The sequence below is a fragment of the Parasteatoda tepidariorum genome, chromosome 6, assembly GCF_982258835.1.
Source record: "Parasteatoda tepidariorum strain Cologne lab strain chromosome 6, Ptep-v5.0, whole genome shotgun sequence".
NCBI classification, from domain to species: Eukaryota; Metazoa; Arthropoda; class Arachnida; order Araneae; family Theridiidae; genus Parasteatoda; species Parasteatoda tepidariorum.
The window spans coordinates 83,237,701-83,262,021 of NC_141760.1; the positions used below are offsets into that span (position 1 = coordinate 83,237,701).

The following is a 24,321-nucleotide window of genomic DNA, read 5'->3' on the forward strand; positions in this document are numbered from 1 at the left end:
TTTCAGAAAACCACAAAAGTAAATACTCTTTATTTTCAATACAACAATCAATTTTCATCTGTACCTTGTATCACTGTATAACAAGCAAAAATAGTGCCAGCACTAACAAACAATAAATAGCAATCTTTATAAATAATACCAATAAAATACCAAACAAATAAATGCTACACACAAAAAAAAAAATTGATCAGTTTTTGGTTTGTTTCATTAGACAATTTCCATAACAGATTTTAATTCTTCTTCTCCTTCATTGATATCTGTTGGAAGCTGGTATGTCGTAGCATGCAGCATTATAAAAAAGAAGGAAGCTCCTAAAAAAATTTTCTCGTCACTTTAATTTTAATAAATATTCAGCACATTTACAAATTTGACTAAATGACTATGCGTACAGTGGAAAATAAATAATGCCAAAGAGAGTTGATATAAATAAATTAATAATCATAGCAATAATTTATACAGGAGCCATTTGAAGATCAAAGGTATCTTCATCTTTTGGACTTTGTTCTATTGAATATAATGTTGCATGAAGCATGATAACGAAAAAGGAAGCTCCTGAAAAATATATTTTATTTTTTAAATCTAAGTTAATTGTTTTAGTTTACAATTTAAAACAATGAATATTATATTAAGATATAAGATAGACTTTCATATCCATTAATTATATTTTATATATAAGTTTAAGTTAATATTTTAAAACTCTATTTATAAAAGTTGAAAACAAACTTTGAGCCTACTTAATATGTAACAATTAATATAGTATTTTCACTTTTATTCTCATGCCCAAATGAAGGGCAACACAAGACGTAAATTCCATCTCTGGATCTAAATTCCATTATATTTTAATCTCAGTCAATTTTTTTTTGTACTTTGATTTTTATAAAAAATATCTATCAGATGCTTGGTTTGGTGGTCATCACATTTCCACATGGAAATTCTATTTGAACAGCAAATTTTATTGGACAAGCAACAAATATAGTTAAGTTGTAATATTTATCAAAAAATTTATTCAGATGTTAGTCTATCACACAAAAGAATTTTCTGTTTTCTTTTATTTAAAGTGAGAAGATTGCAGGAATTGAATATTAAGTAAGCAGTAATATTTCTGAATTATCATTAAATAAAATACAATTAAATATGCCCCACTTAAGTAAGACACTTATATATATATATATATATATATATATATAAAAGGAATTCCTATTTATCTGTTACAACGGCATCTTTCCTAATATAATTACTTACAGAATTTTTTTTTTCCTTATATATAAATACATTTGCATGGATTTTAAATCTAATTACCAGTTGTAACCTGGTTAAATTAATTTTTTGTGCATTTTTAAAAAAATTCAATTTAAAAAAAAAGAATCAACTGTTAGTCTTTTACATTGCATTTGCACATCTGTTCATTCTTACATGTCCAAAGAAGTTAGCGCCTTCAAAATTTGACGTTCCCGTTAATTTATTTACATAACAATCATGACACACATTAATTTTTTTAAAAAAATAAACATGAAGTTTTTATAATTGTGCCACAGATGGTATACTTTTAGATCATTGCCTTCTTTATTGAGTTTGTAAAAGTATTCTCAGGTCTCACAAGAGGGTTAAATTACTAGGCTTTGATGACTTATTGATTGCATTTCTATAACTTAAGATTAAATATCAAAATTTTGAGAGATTAAATTAAACATTTAAAAATAAAAAACAGACATTTATTTAAGAAAACAGCAAATCATTTAACTATACAATACCTAAAATCCAGAAGACTACTTGACCAGCACCAGCAAGGTAAAACAATGGGAAGGATATGAGTGATACTAAAGCATACTGATGAGCAAGTGTCATCTTTTGCCCTGCAAGATCAAGATGAGTATTATGTTCTAGAAAAATATATGCTTTTAGGTAGCCAGAATAAGAAAACACTTGTAACTGTACATAACTAAAACATAAAAGTGACTTTCATCGCAAGAGAAATTTGTGGTAACAAGTTCAAACTATCCATTTTAAGATCTTATTATATTAAGATGTCAGATTATACATGATAAAGTGGTTACAGAGCCTACAAAGGTACAAGCACTTGGTTACCTAAAAATCCCATCTCTCGGGGCATAAGTTTCTCGAATGTAATGCTTTTATTTTCTATGCAACTTCTGGTTTAGTAATCTTGTGTACACATTCATAAGGATACAAATGTCTTTTTATTTTTATTAGCAATTTATTTTATTATTAATATTTTCATTATTAATAATTTAATTTTTTTTTGCAACATTCAACTATCAGTTAATAACCTTAACAAGTATTTTTTAATACATTTAAATGACAAAAAAAAAAGATTAAAACACTTAAATAAGATAGATGTTACCAAATAAAACCATTAAAAATTTTTACAAAATAGTTTTGTATAAACAATAGAAAAAAAATTGTTTAAACACTTTTTCTTTGTACATGTATTAAAAAATAAAAAAAGTAGCTTTTTTTTAAATAAATTTTATTTTTTACAAGATAGAAATTAGTTTTAAAATATTTTATAAATTGGAATTTATCAACAAAAATTCATCAAAGTATCAACAAATAAATAAAACATATTTTCAAGAGTTACATTAATAGAGAAATTACATTGTTAATCTAGTAAAATATCATTAGTATTACAAATAAATGTTACCAAATAAAACAATTTCTCTTGAATCATTTTTCAACTTGATAATGTAGCAAGATCCAAGGAATGCGGCAATAGCTATTAACAGTAAGGGAGATGTTAAGCTGAAAGCAAAAACATTTACTCAATTACTGTGTTCATAGAATAAAAAGTTATTAATACATACATTTTGGTATTAAAAAAAAGAACCAATAATCACACAATTTAAGTCTATTTTATCGACATTAACATAGCAAAATAGAGTTGAAAAAGAACAAAATTATTTTAGTAACAGAATGTTCAAACATAAATTTTATTTTATTTTCAACAATACCTGTACTGATTTCTAACAGGGACAAATTAAAACAAGTAGTATTGAACAATAGCTACAAACCCTGAAAATTCAAAAATTTATTTGCTTTGTTTTGTTAAAAAATATAATATTTTTAAAAATGTCTTAAAATGCTTATGGTTAAGAATAACATTTTAAGAATAAATGGGATCTTGTATGAACGATTTTCATTTACAAATAGTATTGAATATGATATTTCTTATAGCAAATAAAACTATTTTTGTTATTAGAATTATATACTTGATAATAACTTACATGCAATAGACAATTAGTCCAATAAAAATGATAATATAATTGCTCTGGAAATATTCAACGTTCTTAACAACTCTGCTAGTACATCTAGGAAAAGAGTTGGGAATATGGAACATTTTGAAGTCCAAAAATTGACTCCATGGTCGTATTCTGTCTTTCCTTGTTAACAACCATTCTTTTGCAGCAGGGCTACTGAGATTAATAGGAACCACACTCATGTTTCCTTCTAGATAAAGTACCAAATCTGAAATGATATACATAAAATAAAAGCATTATTAGCATCTTTTAATCATAATATTAAAACTTTCACTACCTAATAAAGTAATAATTGTAAAATTAAATAATAATAGTAAAAAAATATGATGTTCACTGATTGAATACTAAATTTAAAACACAGTAGAAGAATTGGTGCATATTCGTTTTAGAGGATCATGAAAAAAAAGAGCCAAAAGTATAAACAGATTTGTAATTAATTGTAGTAATAGGTGCTGTGGCCGGCTTGACAGCCCAGTGTGGGCCACAGATTTCTTCATAAGAACTCTTGAGGCATCTCTTTTTGACACAATAGTCCTCTGATTTTTTAACACATAGAGTAAGGAAGTCATATTCAACATCATCAACTAGTCTAGGTCCTCTTCTTTATCAGGTCACTTTATCACTTGCAATATGTCACTTTAATCAAACCCTGCAGACATGTATGATGACATCTAATGTTGGTTTGGGGTTCATCTTAAAATACCACAAGTAGGGGAAAGTAGGGTAAAACTGGGTAGCTAAGAATCGAATCCCTGCTGGTGTTAAATTGTTCATTTAGTTCTAGTTGTCTTAGTTTCCTAGGGCCACCAGTGCATTTAGCAATTTAAAAACACTAGAACTTCAGCGAAAAAGTAGTAGACATTTCTATTTAATATGACAATTTAAGAAAACTATAAACAATGATTAATGATGAACTAGTGGAGGAAAAAGGGACAGTTGCATATTTGCAAACATAAGAGAAATAAAATAACGAAGATTTTACTAGCAAAATTTTTTAGGCTATGAGTTAAGTTTTGATTCATCAAAAAGAGAAATGCAAAATTACGAATAATATAAGCACTTACATTTAGCGAAGTAAAAAATATGTACATAATTCTTAACTTAAAGAAGATATTTACATACTGCAGCACTGGCGATAGCATTATCTGTTGAGGAATAAGAGAAGTATTGTTGCCCTCAACAGATATTTTAACACCAGTTTTTTTACTTCTTTGAAATTTCTTCAACAAAAATGGAGAAATTTGAGAATATACAGACTTTTACAAGAGTCTTCATTGAAAAACAGGATACTTGGCAGGTATGCAATTATCCCGGGGTTATAGTGTTTATTAATTAGTATTTTAGTAAAAAAATTTCAGAGAACTTTTATACATCTATATAAAATTTCAGATATTTTAAAATTCTAAAAATAAGTATTCGTGTGCTTTGAGAAAAAGCCCTACAACAAACTTTGCTTATGGGATCCGTAACAGATTTTTTCAGCCTTAGATATAGCGATTTTCTTCCTCCACTGCAGTACAGTCTTTGCCAGCTCATCATAGACTCATATCAAGTGGGTAGGAGCAAAACCGGGAAGTACCCGGTCTTACCCCGAGAGCAGAGGTTATTGAAAAGTAACAGAACAGTGCTATTTGTGCACTAAATTCTTATTGGTTGTTAAGGTATGAATTTTCAGTAACGTACAAGAAATAATAATAATTTTTCTAACAGTAATGACCAATATATAAAGTTTTCTTAAAAACAAAAAATACGAGAGCTGTTACATAGTAGAACAAACTCATTTTCACAGACAAAGTCTTTCTGACTAAGCAAGAAATTTTGTATGCAAGAAAACAGAACTAATTTCGACCCAATCAGGTAATAAATATCACAACACTGCTTATCCCACTCTCCCCAATGTAATTTAATTCATATGCATAATTTATTTATATTAAATGCATAAATATGAATAAAATAAAAATATTTACAAAATAAACAGAACATGTTTTGCAATACTGGAGGGGAAAACTGCCAAACATTATGTTTGCTCTGCACAGAAGTCAAAAAGATGCAAAAAGAAATCAAGCCTAAGTTGGAATCAAATATAGGGACCGCCAAATATAGTTAGATATTTTCTTTTTTTTTCAATATAAAATATGTATAGCTGCTCATTGTCAAAATTATAATAAAAAAATATACCGCATTTATCAAATTACGTTGCGAAAAGATAAAAAATAATTTTGTACAATTTTATGGTTTTATACATATTAGCAGACCTGCTACGTTGTCAGCAAATATTAATGCAATTTCCCCATGCAATTTATTAAATAAGGGCTTAGATAAAAATTTAAACTATAATATCAGACCAGAGTACTAGTAGAATGTAAGATCTATATCAATCATTTCATGAGAACGTATAATCCAACAATTCGACGTACGGTTATTAGAAAAGTAAATAAATAATCAAACTCTGGTCCTGTTACGGTTACAAATTAATTAATTATTTATTAAATTAATTCTTAAGTTTGTATTACTTGAATTGAAAAATCTTCAGTTTGTTTCTTTAAAAAAAACTATCAAAATAACTTTAATCAATGAAAAATCTTCATTTTTCCATACTTTAAAAAATGTACTAAATTTTAACCGCAATAGGATTTGTTAAAATCGTACAGAATTTGTTGACGTCTGTTGTTCATAAATCCAATCCGGAAGTTCGCGGCTCAAGTCTTTCTTTTTTTAAAAATTATTTTCATAGCTGTCATTATTTCTCTTTCCCATCTGTTTATTCCTCTCTGGGACACATCTTATAGTCGGTAGTGTCAGTTCGTACTTAACTCTTCGAGGAAATGCGGACATGATCGAATATTTTCGATCTAATCAAACTGCATTAGTTTCCGAATTTTGTTTTTCTAATATTTACTGGAGATGGAAACAACGAAGATGATACTTTTCGCTATATTTTTATATTCCAGCTTATGCCAGATTGGATCATGTTATACTACAGAAGATATGGAACTTTTTGATTTGGTTGAAAACACACCTCAAAATTTTTATGATCTGATGGGGGTACATGAGGTAGGTTCATAAAAATTGGAACATCTTTAAGAAAATACACGCATTTTAAATTTTTAATATAAGCCTCGAAATTTGAATATACAGCACGTGTATTTATTTAATGAATCTATATAAATTTGAAATAAGTATACATTTGAATAAAGTATTATAATTTAAGATACTAAAATGAGAACAGAATGAACAAGTGCAACGAAACTAAATCACTCAACTGCCTTTTCCTTATTGATTCTTTTAAAAAGTATTTAGCCGTTCCTTTTCTTACAACATCATTTGACATCAATTTTGTATCAGTTAATAAATATGTGAAATCAATTATATGTATAATTTATTAACATATTGTATTAGTCTTATGGTGCAATTATTTTTATAATCAACAAACTAATAAAGATTAAAAGATTTGTAGAATTGAATTGGTTATTTAATATCTATTTAGTGAAATTTGTTGCTTAGCATTGCTTATATAATTATTTTTCATTAAATATAATTTTAATTTGAAAACTCTTAAATTTATATATTTTTTAATCTATTATTATGAGAACTTTTCTGTGGTGTTTGTTATTTATACTTAAAGTGATATCCAGTAAAGAATGTAACAGTGAATTTATTTATGTATAAATCAAAGGATTGAAAGCAAGAAACAGTATTTGTATTATACCATTCATCTAAAACACCATAATTTAGATTGATTCCTATTCCTTCAACTCTTTATCTCAAACATAATTTGAGGTAATGGTCTGCCCTAGTTGCCAGCATGTTTGATAGCAAGTTAGCCATATTCAATAGTAGCCACCTTTTTGTGTGTATAAGTTGCTCTGTATAGAAGTTATTTTTTTATTCATTATTTATATAAATAGTTTGAATATTAATATAACCAAATAAAAAAAAATTAAATTTTCATAAAATGTTCAATTTCTGAGTATTTCACTTATTTCTTTAAATAAACACAAATATATAATTTTTAGATGTTATAGCTTTCCTGTAAAAATATCTATAAAAATTAAAAATAATATTTTTTTAAAAAAAAAAGACATATTCTGTTTGTTACAATCAAAAGCATAAATGGAGATGATGTGCTTATCTAAGTTTATTCTTTACTTTTTGGTTTATGTGTAGAGTTTTTTCTGTTATCAGTGTAAATTAATTTGTATTGTCTTAGATTTTATTCCCATTTTTTAATGTTTTCAAAATGCATTTTTTGTATTACCAAAATAATTCGAACAATAAATATGCAGAATTCATTATATTTTATTTTATTGAATACTGCGTTATGTTAATCTAATTTCAGTCCTCTTTGTAAGCTAAAGAAAAAAAACAAGCATATTTTTTGGTACAGTATTCATGTACCAGACTTCTTTTAAAAAGGACAAACAACAAACTGAAAGTATAATTTTCCCTACTTAAATACAATAAAGACAAATTTTATTGCAAAAAAGTAATAAAATATACTATTTTCAATTCCAGAGTTACTTTATTCTGAAAAAAAAAAAGATATAATAATTTCTCCAGTAAAATTCATGGAGTACCTACTATTGTTCGATAGAGCACTGAAAACTCATAAGAAATGAGATCAATATTTGAAAATTTTTAATTCATTAAAATAAAATCAGCATCAATTAGTTAATATTCCTTCATATTAATATTTATCTGAAATTTGTAATTGAGTTTATGACTTTTTTTAATCAAATATTTTAAAGTGGGATTTCAATAATTTAGAAATGAAAATGTAGTGAATATAGGTCTTAGCATTTGTGTTCAAAAGTAATTTTCTGGATTAACTATTGATTAAAATATAGAGATATTAAATCAAAAATCCATATCTTTCGATTATTCAAACCAATTATTTTAAAAACTGCAGAGTTCTGCCTAAGAATAAAAAAGGACAGTACACTGCCTCCCCAAAAAGGGCACATAAGTTTTGAAAGGGCACTGATACAACACCATAAAAATTTATCAAAATGAGTAATATTATTTAATTATGAATTTTATTTTCAATAATTTTTAAATTAACCACTTATGCTATTTGATGTGTGTATTTTAAAATGATTATCTCTCATTATCAGAATACGAGAAATATTTGTGGTTTATAAAAATAAATAAAGGCATGCTCTAAAGTAATCTCTGGACATAATTTTTTTAAAAAAAAAATTTAAACAAAAAAAAATTATTAATTGATAAATAACTTTAAAGATTTTTTTTATGTAAAACTGAAAATTATGAGAAAAAGAATATTCAAAGTTGCATATTTTTTTGGTAAAAAAGGTATTTATTTAAAAAAATAATTTTAAAAATTAAAACTCTTAAAAAGTCAGCAGCTTAAGAATAATCCTAACAAAGTAAATATATTTGAAATAGTTATCAGAATTAAGCCTATAAACACAGATAATTTTACCAGTGTGTAATTATTATTTAAACAGTGAATTTTATTAAAAATGGAATATGAATAAAAAGGCAGTGTTTTTAAGGGTTAGGCGGCTTATTTTTACAAAAAGGACAAAGAAGGCTCATTTATAAGGATCAAAGGGCAAGCAGGGCAGACTGCCCTTTTAAAAACGCTTTAGGAGATCATTGTGTCAGAACAAAGTAATTTTAACTAACTAAAGTAATTCTGAAATTAAATATAGCACTTTTTGTTATTCTCTTGTGATAAACTTTATCTTTATTATACTTAAGTACACAAATTATATCTTTTTCTAGTTTATTTGAATATAGTCAAGTATATGTAAAAATGTCTTGATTTTTTTTGAAAATTTTTCTGAGTTTTTCTTTTGCTAACTAAGAGGCCTCATATGTTATTATTTTGTCAATTATATTAATACATTTAAATTAGAATTTTTTATTTTATTTATTGCCCTTTTTTTCTACTTATAAGCTCAAATTTCCCCTGAGTTATTTGTTCTAGTGAAAAAATAATGTAAAAAAAATATTTAAGAATGATTTTTAAAATCAAGACAAAATGTATATCAATAATGTATATGATTAGAAATTAAAATAAATATGTTATATACAATTCATTTGTAATCATCAAGCCATAAGACCTGATAATAACTTATGTTTTATTTTAGGTAAATTTATTCTGCTGTATATGATACCGGACAAAATATGACAAAAGTTCTTAGAATATTAGTTTTTAAAATGATATTGCACTTCAAAGTTAATAAGAAAATTATAAAAATGTTTCAAGTTCTGGTTTAACAATATTGCCTTAATTTTTATTTTTTTAAAGATGATTACAGAAATGGAAAAAACAGGAATTCTTCTTTTATTTTATAGGAAATAAGAATTTTTCTTTTATTTTTTCATGTTAAAAATCAATAAAAAGCATGTTTTTTAAAGACACTAGAAACCATGAAAAAAAAACAGGTTTTTCTTAGGGTGGTAAAAATCATGGTTAAATCTGGTAAAAACTACATATGTTAAATACTGTGCCAGCCCTGGAATTAGGTCAGATATTAGTTAACTTGTACAGTGGTAATTGACTGATAATTTATTAATTAAAATATATAAAAAAGTTTGCATCTCATAAATCTAAAAGTTTATTCAATCTAAAGTTACTGTTTTGAAAAAAATGGTTTTAATTTTTTATTTTCATTAAAATTTTAAAATCTTGTATAAAATGATTATTTATTGAATTAATTAATTGTGTTAATGGAATGTTTGGGTTGCAGCATTAAAATTGAGCTTTGTAATTTAATTTAGCTGTAAAATATTTAAATGTTATTTTTTCCGATAACTAAGTTAAAGGAATTATTCTTTTTAAAATATTTGTATAGCATAAAAGCAAAGCATTCCCACAACAGCCCATTATAGACCAGGGGGTTATGGAGGTTTAGGCTTCACAGTTTTGTAACCAATGCCATGATTGTGGCAGTGGGGTCAGCATTGCGCACAGGCTGCCTTTACTTCCTAGGCAGGCTTCTACGCATCAATATGAAGCTTGGTGGGCTTCAAGTCACCCCTGGGGATTGAACTCCACTTCTTTAAATTCAGCCTTGTTAAGCTCAATATTCATATAAAAATATTTTTCCCATAATTAAATTGATATTAAAAAGTTAAATATTTTTTCTTATAATTTCTTTAGTATAAAAGTAAAGCATTTTCACTACAGTCTGTTGTTGGCCAGGGAGCTCATGTCAGTTAAGGCTCCACAATTTTCTTTCTATTTGCCTGATTGTGGCATTGCGCACAGGCTGTCTTTACTTCGAAGGCAGGTTGGTGCCTATCAATATATGAAGTTGGGTGGGCTTCACTAGGGATTTAACCCCCAGTTCTTCATAATGACAATTCAGTGAGGTGTGGTGGTTCAGGGGGTGGAGTGCTAGCCTACCAATGAGGTGACCTGAGTTTGTATCCCAACGGTGGCTGGCCGATACAAATTTCGCAGTGGGCTGGTCAGACCTAATGCCAACTTAAAATATCCACAGTGGTAGACAGATCATGAGTTAAAGCCCCCTTGTCATCATACTAACCATCAGAGGTTTTCATAGTTTTCCTCTCCATGTAATTGAACCAGGAGTTCCCTTGTCTGCTGGATAGGATTCTAAATTACAAGTTGAAAGTTGTTAGTCGAAAACTCAGAATTAGGTCGGCTGTTCAACCCTGGTTATAAAATATGAAAATGGCAGTTCAGTGTCTTAAAAACTGAGCCATCACATCTCATATATATAGTATATTTATATAGTACATCTCATTTATTTTAATATTCTGAATTCAAGAAATTAAGTTTTACATTATGTTTACTGATGGTTTGATAATGATATTTTTTATCATATAAAAGTGATAATTGCTGCCAAAGATTGGATAATGATGTTTTTTCTTCTTTGGTAGGAAAAGTAATGAGTGAGCTTTAATGAGTGAGCTTTAGCAAATAAAACTTCCAATCTGTGTAAACATAACCAAGAAAAGGAACTTAAATTATATTTCAGTTTGTTGACTCAACTGTTTTCACTTTGTTTTTTCGATCATTTAGAAAGAATTTTCAGCTTTTGTTATTTTTTGATCAGAAGATAAACTGTAATTGCAAGTAAAAAAGTAGACATTTTTATCCTTGGCTCGTTAGCTTTATATTTTAATTTTTAATAATTTATTTTGTACTATATTTTGTTTTATTCTTTATAAGCATCTTTTGTTTTAAATGCAATTTTATGAAAGCCTAGCTTTTACAATGTTTAAATCATTTTAGTTAAATTTAAATTGTCCAAGAATGTCTAAAAATCATACTTATTATATATTTTTTAAAATTTTTATTATCATTGAAAAGTTAAAAAAAGTTATGAATATTTTTTATTGACTTTTCTTATTGTTCGTTGTATAAATAATCTTAAATGTTTTTAAGGTTTTTAATAACAGTATTAGTTCAGTAAGTAACAGTATTATGTTTGATATGAAATTGAGGAAAGCAAACAAATATTTTAAATAAATAAATACATAACGTTAGTTGCCACACTTTCTTTTTGTCTAATATGATCTAATTTAAAAGTATCTAATTTTTTCTTGTTTTTTATTCCCTTTTTTTGCAAGCCTTGGAAAACTTTTTTATATTTTACAATTTAATTTATCTATTTTATGTATTTTTGTTTTATTTATGTTTGATTTTTATTTTAAATAGAAAGCTTCAGCGAGTGACATTCGCAAGGCGTATAGAAAATTATCAACCCTTTATCACCCTGATAAAAATAAAGATTCAAATGCAGAGGAAAGATTTAGATCGGTAATGTTTTATTTTTATTATAATTTTTTATAATGTTTTATTATATTATACTCTATCTCTCAGTGTGTATATATATGCATTTATGTATAGTACACACTCTCTCCATTACATAAATTTAAAATATATCAGAAATATGATTTTTTAGCGTCCTGTTGAAATATCATTTCACAATTAAAAAAATTAACAAAATTTTTGATTTATATTTTAGTTTTATAATAAAATAAACTATTCAATGAAAAACATGCCTAATAGTTATTTATTTTCTACTTTTTTACCTTATTATTGAAATTTTGTTATTTCCGACTAAAATTATGTAGTATAAAGCAGTATGTAAATAAATTTAAATTTTAATAAATTTCTTAAAAGACGATCTTAATAAAATTTTTTGTTTCAAACTTGTTAAAAGAAATTATAAATTGTATTACTTTTTTTTTCTTCCAGATTTTTTTATTAAGTTAAATGGGAATAATCAGGCCACTATATTTTTATAGTAAATTTTAAAATTATTTTTGCTATGTTAAAAGAAATTCTATCTCCATGTTGTTTCATGTTTAAAAGTTCATAACTACTGTTGCCTAAAATTGTAATTTGTTTTGCTATTTTTACTATTTTTATTTATTTATATTGTAATGTGTATTACAAATTTTGCGTGGTACTTCTTGAGAAAATGGTTCTGGTACTGTAATATTTCCAACTTTTATTTGGTTGTGCTATTTGTATTATGAATAATATAAGATAGCAAAGCTAGAAATATTTATGGCAAAGATAGGTTATCTATATGTATCTTGTCTATCGATTTGCAAATATAAGAATAACATATATGTCATTAATTTAAAACATTTTTATGCTTTTTTATTATTCCTCGCAATGAATGAACTAGTTTTTGGAAATTGCAACATGTGTGCATATTGAATTTGATCAAAAAATTTGAATGAAAGTTTTTTTTATATATATTTTCTTATCTGATAGGTCTGACTTTAACTGTGCAAATTTATTACACTCATTTTAGTATAAATAAAAATGTCAACTAACTTTTCACAGTTAATTAGCATGATCATAATAAATTTCTTATAATATTTGATGATATGATTGAAGATAGATGATGATGATATGAAGATGATGATATGATAGATTTGATGATGATATGACTTCTGATTTTATATTTTCTTTTTAGATTTATTTAAAAATTTTTTATTAGGGTTACAGTGTTACAATTTTAAAATATATTTAAAAAATATACTAAATGAAAGCTGACGTAATTTATACACCTGTTATAAAATGATATTCCATTTTATACTTTATATACATACAAAGTATGCAAAACGCTGACCAAGTCATCAGTAAATTTTATGGAAAAAAATAAAAAACCTTTCTGCAGATTTACACTAAACTTTAACAATGTTTGCTGCCTAAGTACTAAGTATTTTCAAAAGTTGAAGAAAAAATTGGAGTTAATGAAGGTTTTAGGTGTCTGCAGACTTCGATAAAATGACTACCTTTCTGTGAATACAAAATCGTAATTAAAAAACTTTCTGCACACATTGAATAACTCTTGAGACTAGTTTCTACCTTTTTGTCGCTGCCTCATTTTGGTGAAATTTGTTTGAAAAGCACATATTTTTTTAGAAATGTTTAATTTTTATAGAACTCTATGTTGGTTCATGCCACAGGGATGAGTTTTGTAAAAAACCAAAAAAACTGAAAATAGAAATCAAAAATGTTTTAAACAAAAACACTTTTTAAGTAATTGAAAAAATACCTTATATTTGAGCAAGAAAAAAGTATGTAGGAAGCATTTATCCATAGATTGTTATCCGCGTTTTAATAAAAATATCGATGTGAGTACTTTATTTATTTATTAAAATTGTGTGTATGTGAATCTCAATGTGTGGTGATTTTAAATTAACATTAATACAAATCTCAATGTTTGTCTTTAAATTAGCCTTAATTTGAATCTTTATGTTTGACTTTAAATTAGCATTAATTCAAATCTCTATGATTTCTATGTTCTCTATGGTGTCTATATTTTCAGTTAATTTTAATGTAAAATGCTCTTGTTTTTAGATGGCTGCTGTGGCTGAAGTTCTACGGAATGAAGAAAGGAGAAAAATGTAAGCATATTATATAAAAAAAAATTATTTTTTCCTTCTTTTTTTTGCAGAGTATACTTTTTTCTGCTTAATGTATTTTCATTTATCTTACAATTTTTTAAATATGTAATTTGAAAATAAATTAATTTAGTTAAGTGTGTGTCAAAAATTTAAATTTGTTATAAATACTACACTTTATACAAAATTTTGGTACTAAAAATTGTTTCATCAATTTAAAAGGGGAAATTTTCACTTCAATCTTGGTTTTTAAATTAATTTTATCAGAATTTTGAATTTGGGCATACAATCCAAACACTTATAACTAACAATGATGAATTTGAGATTGATTTAAATGATTTATTTAATTATTTTATTTAAAATTAATGTACATTGTATTAATTTTAAAGCTATAAACTTTGCTATAGATAAAAAGTATAGGTTTTAAATGAAACTGTCTCGAGCTGTAATTACGTTGCATTTGCATCCCTCTGAGTCTAATCTTGAAAAAGATGAAAGAAGAGTTTTTAAATCAAATTTTAAACTTTTAAATACCACATTTCTTTCTTAACAATAATTTTTATTTTTCATTGTTTATTTGATAACAAAATTCTAGTTCTACTTTAACTTTTTGGTTGGATGAGCTGTAGAAAACTGACATTCATATTCAACAGAAACTGATATTTATATTCATGTGACTTTTGTTTAATGTTTACTTTAAATTTTATTTATGTGTTACAAAGTGAACGAGTTTTTGTATTTTTCCTTTTCAACAAGGTATGACCTTATACTTAAAACCGGATTACCAGATTGGAGAGCTCCTATTTATTATTATCGACGTGTTAGAAATATGGGTCTTCTTGAAATGTGCATTTTTCTTGTATGCCTCTGTACTTTCGGGCAATATCTTTTTGCATGGTCATCCTACCTGGAGAAGAAATATGAAATAGTAAGTAATAAATATATAATTTTATTATTTTCAAATTCATTTTTTATGTATCCTCCTTGCAGGATTAAATTAAACAGCTATAATTTTTATTAATAATTTTAATAATAAAATAATATGAATAATTTTATTAATTTATAATAAAATGAATTCATAATAAAATAATTTCAATATTTGTGAACAACCCCTTACTTGTTCACAAATATTGAAATCTTAGATTTTCACATAATATTTTAGCCAACTGTATAAAATTTGCATTTATGACTTGGCCTAAGAATATGCAACAAAATAAGAATTGTGTGTGCTAGAGTATTTCTGAATTTTCTTGGTTAAAATCAAACTCCCACTAACAGACCAGATAAATTTATCTAAAATATGCCAATTTAAATTTAATTTTATCTAAAATATGCCAATTTGAATTTAAATCAATCTAAAATATGCCAATTTAAGCTAAATTTATCTAGTTTGTTAATGAGAATCTGGTATTTAGTCTGGTAATGAGAGTCTTATCAAAGTCTGAATGGCCTCAACTTTTCACTCAATCTGTAATTTGCTTTTAGATGAATTATTTAAATTATCTTTTGAAGTAAGCAATAAAATTCAACACAACAAACTCTTTTTTTTTGCACTTTGGCTTCAATGTGATGGAATGGTTGGATTTTTGATTTATAATTAAAATAAAAATAAAAGGGGGAGGATGAAAGTTAGTTAAAAAAAGAGAAAAAATATATAATCTGTAGATTTTTAAAGAATTATTTAAAATTTTCCTTGAAATCAACATTTTATTTAAAATTTTAATAATAAAGGCTGAGAGTTTTTACTAATAACCATTTAAAAACTAATCCATTATTAAGCAACCTCTATAAAAATTTAAAGGAATAAATTGGCTCGATGTACAATATAATTTGTATGCGGTTTGCTGAAATAAAGTTGAAGATACTTTAATAATTTGAAAGTGCTTTCAATATTTGCATTCAAAATAAAATTTATGTATTTTACTCTTGGAAGGAAGAGCTAAAAGTGGTAATAACATTTAACATACATAATATTTTGTGACACTATGTAAATTTTTTAGAAAGTTGGAAACACAAATCAAGCAAAAAAAGAATTTTTAAAGATATGGATTTTAGCAAAACCAGCTTATCATCAGGGGACACACTGTCTGCTAACACACAGGAACTTTTCTGTTTACAGTGGTAATACCAAAAACTGACTGTGACCCGAGCCCCCTAATGGATAAACTAAATAAGAAAAAGCAATTAAAAATTCAAAAATTCAAATGTAGATGCAATGAAAAATTAATGATACACAAACACAAGTCAAAAGTACACAGAGAAAAAACTAATAATGAAAAACCCACTTATAAGAAAAATAAATAAAGATAAAGTAACAGTTGGAAAAACCAGATCAAAATAAATAAAAATTGTCAAATCTTTAAAAAAATTGCTTTGCAAAACTTGGCAATACATTGTAAAACTTGAAAGAACTATGTCTAAGCATGAAATCTTTTTGGTCTTGTTTTTGAATTCTAGATTTGAATTGCCCTTTTCTTCAAAATAATAAAATAAAAAAAAATTTAATTAAGTATTTGTATTTTCAATTTTTTTTTTTAATTTTTTGTGTTTTTAAATTGACTAATTTTTTTAAAAATTGGCCTATTTGTATATTTTTTACCATTGCTATATTTCTAAAGAAGTTTCTACATTTTCTCAGCATTTATTGATTTAATTGAAATGTCTGCAAAATTTTGTTATAATTAAAGTTAATTAAAAAATCATTTTAGAGTTTTTTTTTATTAAATTCAGCTTATTGTTTGTCTTTATAACTGAAATTATTTCATTTATAAAATGTGACTGGAATAGAATATAATAATGTTATTGCTACTACAGTCGAACCTATAGTGAACCGTCTGCGGACTCAATAATGTGTCCACTATAGCCGATGGTTCACTATATCCAAATTTTTTGAAGAATATTTTTTGCATAAGAGAGTTGAATGATTGAAAATTGGCTTTTTAATTTTACATAAATTATTTATAAAATTATTAACTAATTAACTGATAATAAAGCAAAAATTGATGGAAAAAGTAATTACGTCGCTAAATATTAGTTTTATTTTCACTTTTTATGAAAAAAAATGTTTGATTTTTGATTGAACATAATTTGATTTTAAATAGAGTTCATCAATTTTCTTATCTACAATGTGCAAAGAATGCAAGATTTTTACATTTTGAACAAGATTTCGAACCATCTTAACAAAGCATCTTCTACGTTTTCTCTTTCAGCTCCACGCAGTTTTTCCGATGAAACCATGTTTTTGTTGTCGTATGCCGCAAGAATTGCACTTCGATTTTTCAAAATGTTTTAAACTGTAGATTTTGACAAGGAAAATTCCTTATACAGTGCCGATTGATTGGTTCCATCTTCAATCCGTTTTACAATTTTAACTTTGTCCTCTATCGAAAACGCCTTTCTCTTTGGAGAATTTGCCACTTTCACTGCTTTTGAAATAAAAATCTTGTCTCAAATAGATAATGTTAAAATATGAAGAGAGTAGCTGTAGTTAGAATGAGTTAAATTGTTCCCCTTCTTGATTGTCAAAGGGTGATTTGTAAAGAATATGGTTTGAACAGATAAGAAAATTCCAAAAATTCAGCAGGTGGCCAAGTTAGCTAGTTGTAGAGCAAGCTTGAGGAAAAGAGACAAAGCGAGGCTTGTCAGGGAGGGGGGAGTATAAGATAAATGATCTGTTTGACATTTATTACAGTATAGTTAAAAGTGATAAGCATAAAGGAATGAAATATGACACATTTTATAGGAATGCATTTATTTTCAGTCCCAACACCTACAAGTTTAAAGATGGAGGACTGAAAAAGATATTTAAAGAAATAAAATTAGAGTCCACTATAACTGAGTTACCAAGCTCTAAGCTGTTCACTATAAGCGTTAAAAATAACATTATTTAAATAGGAATACGGACGGGACCACTGAAAAAGTTCACTACATCCGAGTGTTCACTATATCCCAGGTTCACTATGGCAGGGTTCGACTGTATTTTGCAATATTGTGAAACCTACAGGAAACACCCTCTCTCTGTGGCTACCTCCTCTATTTAGGACCACTTTTGGGAGGCATGCAGTTTTTCCCATAAAATTTGCGTTTAAAGAAAACCTTTGGGTGGTGGGACCATCAAAACCTCTCCCAGCAATCAAGAAAACCTCCACACCAAATGTGGAAAAGTTCAAATAAGGAAACGCAAAAAAATATCAGAACAAAAAATATTAACAAAACAAATTAGTAGATTCAAATATATTAAAAATATTGGTAAATGCATGGCTCTAATTTAGAGAGCACTTTTGAGAATCTCTGAAAGAAATTGTCAACCTCATGTTCAGTCAGAGTGCACTGAAGACAAGAATTTCAAGAATTTATAATTTACAACTCTAAATATAATAACAACTCTAAATATAATCAGGAATTTATATTTAGAGTTGAAAGTTAAAATTAGAAAAAAAAAAAACTATTAGCATCTTAAGCAAACAAACCTCTTCACTAAGTGGAAGCTAACTAATGCTTCTAAAATTAAAGCTAACTGATTTTTATGATATAAAATTAAATGCAAACTTAAACAAAAAATATAATTGTTTATATATTTAAACTAGTTCTATCTTCCATAATACGAATTTTTTTTTTTTGAACACCCAATTATATCATTAGGGGTCATTTTTATTGAACACGCTAAGTTTTATTAATCAATCCCGTTTTCATGATGCCAACACAAGTGGTATTTCCTCACCAAGGAAATGACACTGAGAAAAATTAAAATCACTTGCGAAAAATCATGCACTTTTGATAACATTTTGAAGTCAATGGAGGTAACCCCAAGAATGACCAACTTCTATTTATGACCATTTTACTGTGAATCAAAGAGTGGTCATCCCTGAGAGGTTTCACTGTATTTGTGTTTTTACTTCAATAAAACTTTATTTTGCTTTAAGTTGCTTTATTTCCCTTTCCTTAAAAATCTAGATGCTTAAAAATCTGGACTCCTGAAGCTTTCTGATTCCTTTCTATGAATTTGTTTGATATTATTCATGTCGAATTTCCTAAAATATAAAAATAAAAACAGTTTAGTAAAATATAATGTTGTGTAAATCAGTTAACTCTGATATAATTTTTTAGATTTCTGAACATTTTGTTTACAATTAAAGTTTACTGCATTTTGTTCATAGGAAGAAGTTGTTCTATCAAAAATCAGAAGAAAAGCAAAACATCAAAGAAAAGGGAAGAATGCCAAAATTGAAGAAGAAGCTCTTGTATCTGAAGTTATGTCTGATCTTCACAAACCTAGGTTTGACAAAACTAACTTAATAGTCATAATTTACATATCAACCCTCATTTTTGTGTAAAAAAGAAATAAAAAAAATAATGAATGATATAAATTATTAAATTACTTTTTTTAATGAAATATTAAGTTTAGAGTACAGCAAAAAATATTAATTTTTGTAAAATACTTTTTTTTTTTAATTCTTATAAAAATGTAAAGAGATTTACGAATGGATTTAAAACTTAAAACTAATAAGCTTTCATTTTTATGTAGTAAAGGAGAGAGCAAAGTTCTTTAAATGAATGATATGAATGGTTTACCGTAAACCGGGGCGAGTCTACCCATCCAGGGGCGAGTCTACCCATTTTAGTTTTATTTAATTTTCTCTATTTTAAATTGCAAATAAAATTTTTTTTACCGACGGAGGACTTAGTTCAGACTCTAAGGAAGATGGCGCTGTAGTAGTTTGATCCGTTTTTACTTATTTGGTGTCTTTTTAACCGACCTGTTCAAACGTCTTTTGAGAGATTTGTATTGAAAATCAGCAAACTTTTAGTTGGTGATCCGTAAGTATATTATTATTATTACTATTTTCACTTTGGTTAAGTGATAAACTTATCTAAGACTAAGATTACATTAATTTTATATGAAAAAAAACCCCCAAAAAGAATGTAAGTTTTGCTGTTGTAAACAAAAAGCCAGAATTCGCGGGGGGAGTCTACCCATTCATATTTAGTTTTAATAAAGCATAATAATATAATTTAGAACTTTGTTTATATTAAAATTAAGTCATTTTAAATGAATTTGAGTATATTATTTTAATTCTGCATTGATAAATTTATCATTAATAAGAAAATTTATAGGTTAAATATAAATGTAAATATAAAATATGTTTATTTTACCTATTTTTTCAATTTTTATATTACAAAATTAACTTTTTTTATTTAATGCAAGTTAAATAAATTATTATTTATAAATTATTATTATCTCCCAAAAGAATGGGAAAAGGATTTTTCATGATTCCCAATGTTTGAATTTCGATTTTGTTAATAATCTTTAATTATTATTATTTATTAATTAGTTAATTGTAAATTTATATTAATTTTAATTTATTTTTATCAACAATAATCAGAAAAAAATGTTATTTTATAATGTTAATGATTATAAAAGCAAAACTGTGATCAAAATGTGATAATCGATCAAATACTCAATTTGTGTTATTTTATGAATAAAAAAATGGAATATATAATAAAGTTATGAATTTTACTTCATAAATATCCTATATAGTAACTAAAGCAATTTAATAGTAAAATTTGATTATTTACAATGTTAACATTCATTTTAGTAGAATGGGTAGACTTGCCCCATACGAGAGATTTGTCAGCAGTTCTATAAAAATATACAGTAACAGCGTAACTGTTAATATTTTCTAAAATCAATTTCACAGCTTTAAAGAGGGATAAATAGCCATTCCGAAACACCTATTAAAAGCCTTTTTTCTTTAATATTTACAAAAGTTTGACCACTTGAAAGTTGACAAACTGAAAAAATGGGTACACTCGCCCTGGTTTACGGTACTTACTTTTTTTTAAAAAAGGAAATATAACCATAAACTTTTGTGTCTTGTAAAAAATCTTAATTTAAAAAGAAAAAAAAAAAATTGTCTAATGTTTTTGTTAGTTCTCAAAAATATAAAGGGACTCATAAAAGCTTTTTTGTCTAGTGAAAAAAAATCCTAGTTACAGTTAGTTTTTGTAAAATATCTTTGTTAGTTCTTATAAAAATGTAAAGAAACAACAGTTTAAAAGTTTAATTAAAAAAACAGGTTGTGAAATATTTTCTGATGCAGCTGCATAATATTTTTATTTTATTTGTTGTGTTGGTTATGGTTCAATTAAAGCTAAAAATTGTTACAAGTAAATTCAAACAAAATAAATCAGTATATATGTACTGAATCTATTTAACGTCGTAGTTCAATGCATTGTACTGAATATATTGAACATTTATGTACTGAATGTATTGATCTGCATGTAGGTATCCTTTATTGTAATGAAAAGAAATTTTTAATTTATTAGTTCTAAAAGCTGTTTTTAAAATAGTTTTTAACTTTGGGCCATTATAATGCATCTTTAGATTTTTAATAAACGTTGTCTTTAAGTTTAAATTACATATTGAGGAATTTTTCTGTAGTTTATTAAATGTTTAATAATCAGTTTTATAAATATTGTTTTAGTTCAGTTACATAGCTAAAGTTTTAATGTTTTTGTAATAATTATTTTTGCTAAATAAAGACACATATTACATACACACCTGGAATTACCAAATTCTATATTAGTTTATAGGTTTTTCTCCCCCCTCCCTTTCTTCTAAGATTGAGAGCTGCCATTAAGTTTTAGGATCGCTAAAAATGGTTTCATTTTCAATTTAATCTTTCCAAACATATTAATATTTATTGTTTTAGAGAAAACAAAGTTGTTTAGAGTTTAAGTAATTTCATTAAATTAGTTTTATAGTTTTTCCATATCTAGCTGCAAGCCTGATTTGCTTTTATTCTTAATTGATTGGTCGCTACGTTATTTATCTATGTTTTAAGTTTTTGTGATTGTGCATTTGCTATCTAACTTTTAAGTGTTTTGTAATAATGTTTATAACATGTTTCTGAAAATATTTGATCCAACATTTATTGCAATATTTCAGGTGCCAAGATTTATTTCCTGTGCTTTTGTTTTATTTCATTATCAATTTAATAAAATCCTCACCATCATATGTTGCTTCATGTAAAGAATTTCTGAAATCTCGCAAGATAGAAGAGGAAGAAGAAGAGGAAAGTGAACCAATTCCTAGTAAGATACTTAGATAACTTTATAATGTAAAATAAAAATAGAATGTTTTGCTGTTTATTATTGAAGTGATTAAGTATTTCTTCGGACACTAGTATTTTCTTATTCCTCAGCCTAACTGTAGGTAATTGCAAACTGTGCTTTTATGAAAGAATTCAGAGTTTAGAAGGAACTGAAAGAAGTCTTCTTTATTTTAAAAATTATTTTTCCTTCATTCGAAAAATTTTAATTCAATTCTATTTTTAATTTTATGAAGATTATTAACAGACTTAAGATTTATAAACAAGGATTTATAAACAAATGAACTCGTTTTTAATGTCTTTTTTACTTTGCATTAGATTTATCTTAACCCTCTTAAACATATATTTTTCTGAGGATTAATGATCTTTTTTTCATAGAGCCTACAGAATTTACATTGAGCATATTGCTAAGATAAATTATTAAAATTTTATTCACTATCTAAAGCATTGTGATATTTTTTGAAGTCTATGGTAGACCGTGGTGTATAGTCCAGTTTTAAAAGAAAATGGTCTACAGACTGGAATCAGATTGTAAGAAAGCATAAGTTTGTAAGAATTAAACTTAAAGGTATTATACTAGTATCTATTTCTGCCAAATAATACCTTTGTTAGAGTGTGTTAGTTTTTCTAAAATGATACTCGAGTCATTAAGCATTTTAAATTTTTTTATTATTTATTAACAATAAAAAGTAAAATTTTGCGATTATAAACTCGACAGAATTTACTTTGATAAATCAGAAGTAATTTGAAAAAGGTCTTTATTTTAAAAGCTTTGATTATTAACAGAGATTCAAAACTAAGGCTGTTTACAATTGATTTAAGTATAGAAATCTTTGTGTGAAAACAAAACTAATTGATTATTTTATAATTAATAAGAAGAGTCAGTTTAACTCAAAATTTTATATTTTTTGCAGTTTAAGCGCCGCATAAGAAAGCTGTTTCTTTTTATCTTAGGATTCTGTAATTGATATGTTTTGTTTTAACATGATGCTTATTTTTAAATTTGATAAATTTTAATCACTGCATTTAGATCAACGTGTGAAAGTACGCAAATCTGTTAAACCTAAGATTCCAGACTTTGCTGATATTCCTTCTTATGAAATAACTTCTAATGGCTCTACACCTACAACATTAAATGGAAATGTTGTTGAAGAAAAGAAAGTTAGTATCTTTTCAAGTCTTCAGTTTGCTTGTGTTTAACAATATTTAGTGAATTTTATGATTTCTTGTTAAGTAGAACCAGTGTTGTTATTTTGGGTACTGTTCCATTTTGGGGTAGGGCATTAAAACATTATTTGGGAACCTGAAATCTGAAATTACCCCTGAAATTTTGAACCCAACTCAGAATACAAGGGAACTACTATATAAAGCATTGGAGCAAATTAGCCTTTGTGGAGGACTTTATGATACAACTAACCTGCATTTGTGTTACATAGAGAGGAAAAATATGGAAATCTTCCACGGTTAGCCCAACAACAAGAAAATCCTAACTCGTGAGCAGTCTACCTTTCAAACACCAGAGGGAGAAAGAAAAAGAGTAGGACCTAAAACAAGATTGGTAGATAGAGAAATGATTAAAGGACTTAGGAGTTAATAGATGGAGAAATATAGTATCCAATACATCTAGATGGGGTAAACTGACTGAGACTGCCTTGGCCGGTAACTAGCTGTAGTGCTTAAGAAGAAGAAGAGAAAAAACATGAAAATTTCCGACGGTTAGCCTAATGACAAGGGGACTCTAATCCATGATCAGTCTACCACTTAGGATATTTTACATCAGCACTATGGTTAGTGCGAGCCAGGAGCAGAATTCATATCAACTAGCCTTCGCTGGGATTCAAACCTGGGTTCACCTTGTAAGGCGAACGCTCTATCACCAGGTGCTGAAGGTGCTAGTTCAAGGTGCTGAAGTTTCAAGAAATCATCTATCACATTTATGTATAAAAATTCTTGTATATTTTATTCAAAAATATTTGAACTATAATTTATACTTGGCATCTCTTTCATTTGTAATCTGGTAGAATAATAAATTTGATTAGATGTAAGAGTAAACTTATACACAATTA

The 24,321-nt window shown here is 26.4% G+C and overlaps 2 protein-coding genes across 7 annotated transcripts in view; one reads left to right on the forward strand and one right to left on the reverse strand.

Annotated features, from left to right (window-relative positions):
* Positions 1-5,737, reverse strand: LOC107450862 (prenylated Rab acceptor protein 1). 6 transcript variants are annotated; one of them, XM_071178435.2, is made up of 5 exons: positions 5,621-5,737; positions 3,243-3,483; positions 2,663-2,760; positions 1,752-1,853; positions 1-311 (listed from the first exon to the last, which is right to left on the reverse strand). In XM_071178435.2, exons 2-5 carry the CDS (start codon positions 3,455-3,457, stop codon positions 208-210), a joined length of 519 nt encoding a protein of 172 aa, XP_071034536.2. In that variant the 5' UTR covers positions 3,458-3,483; positions 5,621-5,737; the 3' UTR covers positions 1-207. The 6 variants fall into 6 exon arrangements, with proteins under 6 accessions (XP_071034536.2, XP_071034539.1, XP_087022243.1 ...); XM_071178438.2 differs by having other exon boundaries at positions 1-552; XM_087166117.1 differs by having other exon boundaries at positions 5,531-5,719.
* LOC107450861 (dnaJ homolog subfamily C member 1) overlaps positions 5,708-24,321 on the forward strand; it is a 25,945-nt gene continuing 7,331 nt past the window's right edge. The window contains exons 1-7 of the mRNA XM_016066777.4: positions 5,708-6,329; positions 11,935-12,036; positions 14,101-14,147; positions 14,901-15,072; positions 19,301-19,419; positions 22,093-22,238; positions 23,286-23,416. Coding sequence (XP_015922263.3) covers positions 6,180-6,329; positions 11,935-12,036; positions 14,101-14,147; positions 14,901-15,072; positions 19,301-19,419; positions 22,093-22,238; positions 23,286-23,416 — 867 coding nt within the window. The 5' untranslated portion in view covers positions 5,708-6,179. The remainder of the gene's footprint in view (positions 6,330-11,934; positions 12,037-14,100; positions 14,148-14,900; positions 15,073-19,300; positions 19,420-22,092; positions 22,239-23,285; positions 23,417-24,321) is intronic.